Here is a 12,458-nt window from a genome sequence, read left to right as displayed (position 1 = left end):
GAAAAATAACAACAAAGGTGTCGCTTTTCTGAAAACTGAACGTACATGATCTCATTAACTTAGTCTATTACATTATAGAAGGACGACTCATAACAAAAATATTTAAGGGCTAGAGAGATGGCTCAGGAGTTACTTGCACTTACAGCTCTTGCAGAGGACCCAGGTTCTATTCTCAGCACCCATGTAGCAGCTCACAACCATCTGTAACTCCAATTCCAAGGGATCTACGCCCTCTTCTGGTCTGCACAGGTAACAGACACTGGTCCACTTATATGTGCAGGCAAACACTCAGACACATAAAATAAACATTTTTTTTTTTTAAATTTAAGGATGCTACATTTTGGTGAAAAGGTTTTAAAAACCTCAAGCCCTTCCTTCCCTCTACAAATACATACCCAAGTTGCCTAGAGGGCAAAGCTTAGGGTTTTTTGCTTCAAAAATGCTAATAAGTTTGTCTTTGTAATTAAAATCTATCTTACAATTTGCAAAGCACTTTTCATAAATACAACTTATTTTTATAGGCATGCTTGGGTACACAGGACAGGTTTCCACAATTTTATAAAGATGTAAGGAGCTCAGAGGCCAAGTAGCATGCCCCAAACCAGCAAAAAACCAGCGAAGTCATTTGCTCATCTCTCAATTCCAGGGGGGGACTTTCCTGACTAACACGGCCTCGTTCTAGGAAGTGGTTACTGCACACAATTTACAGACACTTACAGCATGGTAACAAGCCACACACCAGGCACACTCCAAGGGGAAGCCCACTTGCTTTAACTTACTAAGAGGAAGCTCAAACTATACTTCAACACAAACTACCAGCAGCAATGCTGCTGCTCACTCTCTTCCTGCTGTCCAGAGTCCACAAGGGATGCTTTCTACAGTCAATACAAGTGCATTTCACCCTCCGGCTACTTGGAAGCACTCATTCCACAAACTAGAAACTGAAGCTGAAAAGATCACGAAGATAGTAATATTTCAATCAAGCCCAATTCCACACCTGGAAGCCAGGAGATCATTGAGGAGTGAAAATGGAGCAGGTGCTCAGCTACTATTTCTCCTGCTGTAAATAAAGGCTCCAAGGCCCCATCTTTAAAAATGTAAACTGTGGTGGCGCACACCTTTAATCTCAGCACTTGGGAGACAGAGGCAGGCAGATCTCTGAGTTGGAGACCAGCCTGGTCTACACAGTGAGTTCCAGAATAGCCAGGGCTACACAGAGAAACCCTGTCTCAAAACCACCCCCACCCCCCAAATTGTAAACTGTGGAATTCACAACAGTTAAGAAACTTGCCCCAGGACAGACAGACAGACAAGAGGCAGAAGAGGGTACACAGCAAAGTCTTACTGTTGCTCTGCACTGTTTCCAGATGTTACATGAAAGCACTACACAGTGACTCTCTCCTTATGAACTTTAAAACCTCAAGGACAAGATTGGGCAACACAGAGATAAGACTGCAGTACACAGCATTTGAGAAAACCGAAAACTCACACTAGCTGCTTTTGATCTAGTCATCAGATTTTGATGATCTGAAACTCTGGTTTATTTAACTAATGCTGAATTTGAAACTATACTGCAAATGCTTCCTCTGTGAAAACAATAATTACCTCTCCCTACAAATATAACCAGCCTGCATGAACCACCATGGGGCCCATCCAGCAGAGAACCCAGTCTGGCACTAGAGCCCCAGGTGTTCACTGTCCGGAACCTCCTGGCTGGTCATAACAGACTAAGAGTAGTAGACACTAGGAGGCCCAAGGTCTAGACTTCTGTTAAGCCCAACTGGGACAAAGGTAAGAGGTGACACTTCAGTCAAAGACTCATATGCAACCTCATCCTGTCAACAAGGCTAGAGTAACTTTAACTGATGCTGTAAGTTGTATCTGCAGGTCTCTAGCTTTTGGTGCAGTCACAGATGTTCAAGGACTTCAAGAAGGACCAAATTCCAATAACACTATGTTTAGCACACTTTATTCAGCTGGTAGCCATTTCTGTCTGCTCCTCTTAACCCTGTGCTAGGCAAAGGTCATACAGACAACTTTCCCTCCTTTGTCCTTCAGGGAAGCTGGCATGTAGAACAGAAAGGCAAACTGCCCCAAAGGAGAGGAGCATGACCTGGATGAAGGTTAACTCAAAGTAATGAATTTTGCACATCATTTTTAATGCTTTGTGAAACAAAATTAGAAAATAAGTTGGCCAGTAAACACTGTCTGAAAAAAAGAATAGAAAATGAAAGCAACATTAACATATCACACCTTAAGCTATAGGAGAAGAGGTTAACTATTTTGAAATGTATAAAATTCACTATTTAAGCAAAAATCACATAAACCAAAGTTGACAAAGTTAGAAACATGTTTGTGAATGACTGTGTGTAAGCCAACAAATTCTTAATGAAACCTTGAGGCCAGTCATGTCTAAGAACTGCAAACTCCCAGGCTTTGTAAGAATGGGCACTCTATGTTCCACTTACTAAGTTAAACTCCTTCACAATCACTACAAATATTTTTTACCTACGGGATATGGTGGTACACGCCTTTAATCCCAGCACTCAGGAGGCAGAGACAGGCAGACACCTGAGTTCAAGGCTAGCAGAGAAACTTTCTCAAAAAACAAAAACAAAAAAAGAAATAAGGAAATATTTATTTACTGAAATATATGAATGGTTACATCAAACAAGAATAGCTCATTTTTACCACAAAACTTTTTTTTAAAGCTTTCAAAACTTACACATTTCAGAAACATATATAAAAGGTTTTAGGTTACAAATTGATTTTTCTTCTCCAAAGGTAAATTGGTCCTTTAAAGATTTGCAATCCTCGCCAGGCAGTGGTGACACACGCCTTTAATCCCAACACTCGGGGGAGGCAGAGCCAGGTGGATCTCTGTGAGTTCGAGGTCAACCTGATCTACAGAGTGAGATCCATGACAGGCTCCAAAGCTACACAAAGAAACCCTGTCTCAAAAAAACAAAAAACAACAACAACAAAAAAAAGATTTGCAATCCACTTAGTAAGTATATTTTTTGAAGTGATTTTTCCAAGTAACTTTATCCTTAAACACAAGGCATCCCTCTGAAATACAGATAAGAGCTAAGCTGTAAAGCACAGCGGCACAGCTCCTTCCCAGCAGACATCAAGTCCTAGGGAGGGAAGGAAGCCTAGTTACAAAATGTCTGTTGGAAAAGGATATGATTTCCAACTGACCACTGACATTGCCAGCCAAAACCTCCTCTTCATTATTTGCTCCTGTTGTGTCTGGTACGGGCACACTCGTTGGTGCACGTTCAGAGGACAGACAGCCTGCAGGGGTCAGTTTTCTCCTTCTGCCACTGGGGTCCTCAGGGATCGAGCTCAAGCTGTGCAGTGGCAGGCACCTTTTATCACTAAGCCATCTTGCCAGCCCTGGCCTAGAATATTTTAACCAAAAATCATTCCTGTGGTAATAGCTGGTATGTATTTTAGCTACTGTTGCTTTATTTTACTTTACTCTTGAGATAGTTTCTCTATATAGCTCAGGCTGGCCCCAAAATAAAAACTCCTGTCCCTCTCCCAAGTGCTAGTATTACAGGTGTATACCATCACACCCAGCTGCATTTAGCTTCTATTAACTAACATTTTACTAACAGAACAAAATTTCTGAAAGTCCTTGCACCCTGTCTTAAATAGAGCAGTCACTGAATAAATGAGTTTGATTTTTTTTTTTAATCTACTTCAGGGGAAACCAAGGAAAAAGAAATATATACACATATATATTTACGTATATAGATGTGTGTGTGTGTGTGTGTGTGTAAAAAGGCGATTCAGCCAGGCAGTGGTGGCGAACGTCTTTAATCCCAGCACTTGGGAGGCAAAGGCAGGAGTTTGAAGCCAGCCTGGTCTACAGAGTGAGGTCCAGGGCAGCCAAGGCTACACAAAGAAACCCTGTTGTGTGTGTGTGGGGGGGGGGGGGGAGGTGATTCATATTCATCATAATGAATCAATACCCAAAGTATGTATTTTAAAGTCCCTTAAATATGTCATCTAAAGATAATTAGAATAAACATGAGATTTTCAAAGATAGTGAAAGGGCCAGGGTACATATAGTTTAGTAGCTGAGCACCTGCCTAGCATGTGTGAGGCCCCAAATCTGGGCTGACACCCCAGCACTGAGAAAATAATAATAAAACAAGTATGTAAAAATGAAAAGTATTAAAACTTAATTGAGTTCCTGTCAGGCTGTTAACAGCTATCAACTAAATATAGTTCTAGGGCTGGAGAGACGGATCAGTGATTAAGAGCACTGGCTACCTTTGTAGAGGACCCAGGAGTGACTCACACCTATCCATAACTCCAGTTCCAGGGGATCTGATGCCTCTTCTGGCCTCCGAGGGCACCAGGCATACAGGTAGTACACAGACATACATAGAGGCAAAACACACATAAAATGAATAAATCTAAAAAATGTTAAAACTATTAATACATATATATAAATATTTATTTATTTACTTATTTATTTACTTATTTATTTATCTATCTATCTATCTATCTATCTATCTATCTATCTATCTATCTATCTATATTTTAAGTCCTGCTTACATCTGGGCACATCTGGGAGAACCAAACAAAAGCAGTGTGAAAGGCTTTTGGAACTATAAAATTGATGAGCAGAGTCACCCAGAAAAGGCAGACTAGCCCCAGCTGCACATGAGAACCATCTGGAAGCTTCCAGAGAAGACTGATGCCCTGACAGAGCACGGAAACTGGTATCTGATTTTGAATGACTTTAATGCGGGAGTATAGCATACCACTTAAATGACGGGTGTGACTAAAGAGGCCAGAGTGAGAAAAATATGGGAGGAAAGTGACTGTTTTCAGATTCTCCACACTGAGCCAAGTGGGTTTCCACATACCTTTAGCAAAGCACCAAGTATATGATGTGGACTTAGTTAAAGTGTTGAATAGGGGGAAATGGGCCTGGAGTGGTGGCTCAGCTGCTGGGAGCACTTGTTGCTCTTCTAGAGGACCTGAGCTGGGTTCCCAGCATCCACACAGTGTTCACAACCATCTATAACTCCAGATTCTGAGCTCCAAGAGATCCAACATCTTCTTCTGACTTCCTCAAGTATGCATGTGATGTACATAAAGACATGCAAGCAAAAACTCCTATAGATAAAATAGTTTTTCGAGACAGGGTTTCCCTATGCAGCCCTTGCCTGGAACTCACTCTATAGACAAGACTGGTGTCAAACTTAGAGATCTGCCAGCCTCTGCCTCCAGGTGCTGGGATTAAAGGCATGTGCCACCACAGACTGGCTGATAAAATTAATAAAATTTTAAAAATCTAAAGAAAAATTTTTAAGTAAAAAAAAAAATACTTAAACACAAATTCAAGGTGGTAAGGTTAAGAGCTATTTTTTTTTTTTATTATTCTGGATTATCTAATTTAAAAAAGAAAAACACTTCACCTTTATGACCAGGAAAACACTAAACTACTATTGCAGAGGAGAAGGGCTGCCACAAAGGCGACTCATGTTATGCAGCTTAGGATTTGCATGCACAGTTAACTCCAGAAGCTGTAAAACACTGAGGTCCTTTCATTCTGTCAGAAGAATGACTGATTAAATAATCAATAATCCACATGCACTCTAAGCCGCCATTCAATCTTTTCATTAAAATCTCATGCCATCAACACTAATAATGACTTTTTTTTCTGCACTTCATGCATGATCAACAGTTTAGTTTACATGAGTTCTTCGGCCTCTGAACACCTAAGATGACTGCCCTGGCAGGAAAGTACTATACTGGCATCAACTAGCTATATACCATACTTGATATCATAGCTGAAAAATGTGCAAGAGTACCTTAATGACAAACAACACTGTTTTAACGGCTGAGACAAATGAGCCTGTTCTGAAATAAAAACAACATATGATCCCTGACACTAGATGCTATTCCAGCAAGGGTCGGGAGGCTTTCCAATGCAGCTAAGGCGTGGTAACAAATACAAGAACAATGCAGTGAGCTGTGCATTCTCAAAGTATATTTCAGATAGTGAGTGTATCACGAGAAACCACTGTGCTCCTGAGATAAAATGCCTGATGTAAATGCTTCCTACAAATGTACAAGTGAAACAGGCAGCAAGAAGTACTTTAGAAAATAATACTTCTCCAAACAGCCTTCAGAATTTATTCCACAAACATCTGAGCACAAAATACTTGCCCCAGGCTGTTAGCGGTGTAAAGACTACATCCTGGGACTTCACTGATCCTTACACTGGATCTTTCAGTCTAGCAGGCACCTAAGAAACACCTGTGACAATCCTGTGCTCAAAGTCCAACTTTCACTATAGTTTTGTTAGTGACTAACATTCAACACACTAAAATTTAAAGCAGGTAGCAGGGCAGAACAACCACTCACTGGGACTGAACTACTCAAAATGTGCTCTAAGGCTACTAAGTACATTATCTTAGTTGATACATATATATATTTGGTTTTTTGAGACAAGAGTTTCCCTGTATAGTTTTGGTGCCTGTCCTGAATCTCACACTGTAGACCAGGCTGGCCTCGAACTCACAGAGATCCTTCTGTCTCTGCCTCCCAAGTATTGGGATTAAAGGCATACACCACCACCACCCAGCTAAATAATTTTTTAAAGTTTTACAAAATAAACACATAATATAATCTGTGTTATTTTCTCACAAAAATATTAGATATCAGATGCTTGACCAAACCAAAATTACAAATTATACTTACTCCTATAGGTGGAAATCCTACATCTGTTTTGTTTTTTTTTTAGCCTATATGCACTGAAAATTAGTTTCAACACCAATTAATGATATTTAATTCTAAATGCTGCATTGATTTGCTAACACATAATTTGCTGAAGTTTAGAGGTGATTTTGAATGTTGAAAATCTAGAAGAAATCAGATACAGTATCTGAAACAAGGCAGGGAGGCATTGGCTCTACCTGTTTAACAGCTTTCTTAACACACACCCAAGTAATACGATAGTAACTCTCAATGGGAGAAGCTTTCATCTAGGTTACTTATTAAAAAGTTCCCAGGAAAGAGACTGTAAAGAAACTGAGAACTAATCCAGAATGCAAACTGTTTGATATTAGCTACATGTTATTACAAATACCAGAACCCACTACAACATGATCAATACCACAGACTTTTGCCCTTGTAACTATGCTTTTTAAAAATTCTATATATAATACCATAAAACCATAAAAAAAAATTCTATATATAAGATTATAGACCACTTTTCCTCTTCCCTGAGCATAATCATTTAACATATTTTAGGAGAGGAGAGGAGAGTGACAGGGATTGAACCCACGGGCTGACCCAGTGAGCTTTACCTCCAGACTGAACATACATCCTTTTAAGATAGATTGAATGTATGTATGTATGTATGTATGTATATGCCCAGAACTACAAATACAAAGAAAAAAATGTCAAAATCCAACAAGAAAAGCATGTGTTAACTGAATAAATCAGATGGCATATCAATGCTAAAATCATTAAGTTGACTTGAGACTATGATTAATACATGGCTTGTAAGCTATCACAATACACCAAATAAATGATGTGAATCAGAAACCTATACAAAACATGTTCATTCCTGTCATAGTTCTTTCCCATTATGAAACAACTGCTTCACTGGCAGGTTCCAAGGTGATACCAATGTATCTCTCAAGTTTAAATCCACAGATTTTCAAGATAATGTTGTTAATCTTCTAAATTCTATCTCCATGTTGCCATAACTACTGACCCAGGAAATGCTTCTCCTTTTTTAATTTCTATCAGCACACCCAGGGAACTCCTGAATCAAGAAATCTCAAAGAGTAAGCTGGCCAGGTCCTAAGACACAGTGCTTAAGGTCAAAATTGAAGGTTCCCTTCTATTTAGATTAATCTAGTCAATCATCTTTGGTGGGTGGGTTGGTTGGTTGGTTGGTTTTTCCAGACAGGGTTTCTCTGTGTAGCTTTGGCTGTCCTGGAACTCGCTCTGTAGACCAGGCTGGCCTCGAACTCACAGAGATCCGCCTGGCTCTGTCTCCCGAGTGCTGGGATTAAAGGCGTGCACTACTGCCACTGCCTGGCCTATTCAATCATCTTACTCCCATTACAATCCTGTATAGACCAGGTACAGCAGCAAAGTTATGTTACAATAACAAAATGCCACAGAAGTCCATGACTTATTCTGTCTAGAAACTATAGAGACCAGGCATCAGATAGCTAGTTGTCTACCCTCTGCCATAGTCCTTCATAAGCAGGGAGGGGTTGGGGGAATTTGCAATTATTCAAATAAGATTACACTAGTTGGATGTTTTCAACAGTACCTAATTCCCACTTATTATAAAGATGTGCATTTGAAAATTACTTTTAGCTATTCACAGCAATCATTCTTCCCTTGGAAATTCACCTAAATCAAATTTAAAAGTTATGACATTAAAAACCTTTAGTATCCCCATACAAAAGAAGCTTAAAACTTCTTGAAGAGCTAATTATTACCGGGTGGTGATGGCGCACGCCTTTAATCCCATCACTCTTGGAGGCAGAGTCAGGTGGATCTCTGTGAGTTCCAAGGCCAGCTTGTTCTACAGAGCTAGATCCAGGACAGGCACCAAAACTACACAGAGAAACCCTGTCTCGAAAAACCATTAAAAAAAAAAAAACCTAATTATTTGTGGCGTTTTTTTGCCTTTAGTATGACTGATGATGTCTTTTGAATTTCACTGAAAATTATTAGACTGCATAATGGAATAAATGCAAAATAACCAGTATGTCAAATAAAATACTAAACATAAAGGTTACAGAATTTTTAATACACTAGAAAGAACAGCAAAGAGCCAAGGAAAGGTGTGGTAGGAATTTCATCAAGACTCTGCCAATTGTGGGGCAAGGTAGACACAGATCCAACTGTTATTTTATTCTTTAGTACGTCCTACTATGAAGGATCGGTATGCAACATAACTTTGTGCTTTTCTCCAGAATCAATAAAGAACTTTCTCACTTTCTAGTCAACTTCAGCCGAATCTAAAAGGCTACAAGTTACTCGGAGCCTGGTAACAGCAACTTTTCTTCCTTGACCCAAGAAGGCAGAGTGCCAGAGGGAAACAGCAAAGAGTAGCACTATATAAACAGGGCAAGTGGTACAAGAGCAGAGCCAAGTTATATAACCAAAAGTATATTTTAAAATATGTTCAGAACTCGTAACAACCTTTGCCTTTGGTTGGTTTCTTGTTTGGAGTATCAGTTGAAACAGTTAATTCAATATTATCTGGATCGCCTCCTTCCTCTTCAATAGCCTACATTAGAAAGAGAAGTTAATATGCTACACAAACTATCTAAACTTATTTTATAAAAATTTAATGAAAATATATTAGCAAACCTCAAGTCTCAAGACATTAGAATTGCCAGTTATTTTACAAACCGACTTCACAAACGAGTTATTATGCTACATGGGGGTGGGGGTGGGGGTATCATTAAGTATCAAAATGTCATGGAACTTGAAATTCCAACGAGTCGATAGTTATATGTCACATATATACTGAACAAGAATCTAATGTTCTATTACAGAAAAGTTTGTAGCTACTTAAATAACGAAGAGTTTTCCTAACGTGTATTGCGTACACTTGTTCCCCTCTCCGATTCCAAGGCTTCACGTGAATAAACCTGAAAGCTTAGCAGAGCTGAGAACGTAAGATGATTATGCTGATGCAATCAGAAACTAAAAATTAAAAAAAATAAATCAACTAAAAGCCCAGGGGAAGAAGACAAACCTTCCTTCTCATCCACCCATCAACTCCCACTACCGATTTCTCCGAACAGGGGCGAAGAAACGGTTGGGCACAATTAAACGGTAACTTCGGCCAAGTCAGCAAACTAACCATCGCCTCGGAGCCCGAGCGATGCACGCGCTGCGCACCGACCGCAGGCCGGGGTACCCAGCGCCGCCCCGGGTCTGCAGCACCGCCCTCGGCAGGCCGCGGCGCCGACCGAGAGGACGTCCCGAGGGAGACGCGGGGGGCGCGACCAGCGGCGGCTCGCGAGGCCGCTGGAAGGCCAGGCTTGTCGCGAAGGCTCCGGCCTCGCGCGCCCCGCACGCACAGGCGCCGCCCGGTCCGCCGCAACCGCGGAAGCGCAGCAACCAAGCGGCGCGGCCTACGCTGCCCTGCGCGCAGCGCCGGGGCCTCACCTGCTTCAGCCGGGAGACCAGCACCGTCTTGACCCCGTTGATGTCCAAGTTGCGGCGCTTCAGCTCGGACCTGAGGTCGATGACCCGCAGCTCGGTGATCTTCTTCCCTTCCGCCTGCCCTGAGGCGGCCGAGGCTGCCACGGCCCCGGCAGCGGCAACGGCAGCCATTTTGGGAAAGCAGCGCGCTGCCGAGGCAGCGAGTGGGCTGCAGGGCGGCGGCGGCGGAGGAGGAGGCAGCGGCGGTGGAGGCGGTGGCCGCGGCAGCACCAACTTCCAACCCGGGGCCGGGCGGCCAGCGGCGCCGCGCTACGCTGCGCACAATGAGCCGCTGACCACGCCCCCCGCGGGGACCACGCCCCCCCCGGCCCGCAGCCCCAGCGCAACCTGCAGCAGCGGCACCCGGATGACGGGTGCGCGTGCGCACTGAGCAAGCATGGCGGGGGCGGAGCTCTGAACGACCAGCAGCGCTGCCCCTGGCGTGGCCCCGGACCATCCCGCGCGTCCGACCGCACCGCTGTCCTTTGCACCGCGGTCCCCACCTCTCCATTAACCATCTTCTCTTCGCGTCCCGCGTCTGGAGCCACCGCCACGTGAGAGGCACCCCATAGTACACAGAGTAGGCGCGTCTCTCCACCGTAGCGAAGGGGGCGTGTACGCACGCCAAGCCTCCCCGGAAGAAGCACGGAATCATCGCGGAAAGGTGGTCGGGGTACACCAGTGAACCTGGGTCGGCGGGTTCCGCCCCCGAACGCCCAGCGAAACCTCCTGAGGCTGTGAGCCCCCCGGGGACCTGTAGGACACTGCCCACTGGCTCTCCCAGGGGACAGTGTCACGCTGCGACATCCTGAAGCTTAGTTCGTTCTAGGGCTGCCCCTTAAAAACCACCAGAAAAACGTCCTCTCCGTGTTGGCCTGTTTGCCCATCCACCCTGGTGGACGTGACGGCTCAATGAAATTGTTCACAAAAAGAGATTAGTTTTTAAGTACTTGTTTCCCTGATCCTATGCCGTGTGTACTGTCTTGCGCCCTCAGCATTTAGAATGTCAAGGACAGGGGCCTCTTTGTGGAGAACCAGCCTGTACTAGTGTATCTCTTCGTAATTTTAGTCAGAATTATGAATCATCACAACATAAGCATTTATGGAATAACCTGAAAGTTCGATGAAGTTAAGTAGGATACACAAGAACTGGACTAACGCTTACTAGTGGTGGGTTTTGTTTGTTTGCGTCCTTATTTTTACCCCTTTCTCCAATTTCCTGATTTTAAAACTTAAATTGATGAGGTGTGACTGACTTTGGGTTGCCTTTTCTGATGCAATTAGCTCAAATGGAGGAAAACCGGACGTTATAAAATCATACCTGACAGTTCGGTATTTCTTTTTGGCTTTCTTTTTGCTTTTTCCTTATTTTTAAAAATTTTTATTTATTTATTTATTTATTTATTTATTTATTTATTTATTTATTTATTTATTCGGGTTCAGAGTTTCTCTGTGTAGACCCGGCTGTCCTGGAACTCACTGTGTAAGCCCTGGTTGGCCTGGAACTCAACAGAGATCCCCCTGCCTCCTGCCTCCTGCCTCCTGCCTCCTGCCTCCTGCCTCCTGCCTCCTGCCTCCTGCCTCCTGAGTGTTGGGATTAAAAGCCTGTACCCCCACTGCCCTTCTTTCTTTATGACTTTTAAGGAACTCTGGATATAACAACCCCCATAGTCCTTCCCAACTCTGTGAGGTAAATCTCCCAGATACTTGAAGAGATGAAATGACTTACAAAAGTTCACATGGCTTGTATGTGGCAGAGCTGTGCTAGTATCCAAACCTCCTGTTCCTGGGTTCAACTGTCTTAAACTACAAATGGGTTTCATACTCACAAAATTTTAGAATTCAAAGGTTCTTAATCTTCCAGACCAATTGCACCTCACTCCATCCCTTCATAATAAATTAAGATGTTGAGTTTTGCTTAAGGGCCAACACCTGTTGTCCATGTTTGCAGTAAACCTTAGGTTTTATTCTATCATTGGTCTCCCTCTTGCGGATCATCTTCTGTGGATACTTTTAACCAGGGATCTAATTACTAACTCCAGATTAATGATATATTCAAAGGGAATGAATTTTTATTCAGCTGTTTCCTTCTAAGGGGAAAAAAGACCACTAATAATGGAGTAATCTTGGAAAACTGTGTATTCTCATCTGATACCCTTGAGAAAGATTTCACTTTCCAAAATACAGAGAGTGCTTACCATGAATCTGGTAAGGAGTAAATAACAGATTATCTTTAGCTCTCA

General features: G+C 42.6%; 1 protein-coding gene across 2 annotated transcripts in view; it reads right to left on the bottom strand.

Moving 5' to 3' along the window:
- The window catches only part of Sltm (SAFB like transcription modulator), a 46,805-nt gene extending 36,347 nt beyond the window's left edge, over positions 1-10,458 (bottom strand). For both annotated transcript variants that reach the window (XM_059268201.1, XM_059268202.1), the window contains exons 1-2: positions 10,180-10,458; positions 9,202-9,289 (exon numbers count right to left, since the gene is read on the bottom strand). In XM_059268201.1, the coding sequence (XP_059124184.1) occupies positions 9,202-9,289; positions 10,180-10,347 (256 nt within the window). In that variant the 5' untranslated portion in view covers positions 10,348-10,458. The remainder of the gene's footprint in view (positions 1-9,201; positions 9,290-10,179) is intronic.
- Positions 10,459-12,458: the final 2,000 nt, after the last annotated feature.

This window comes from Peromyscus eremicus, chromosome 7 (assembly GCF_949786415.1).
Source record: "Peromyscus eremicus chromosome 7, PerEre_H2_v1, whole genome shotgun sequence".
Lineage (NCBI taxonomy): Eukaryota > Metazoa > Chordata > Mammalia > Rodentia > Cricetidae > Peromyscus > Peromyscus eremicus.
Note: the sequence above shows the minus strand (reverse complement) of the source record. Positions and strands in the feature narration are given on the sequence as shown.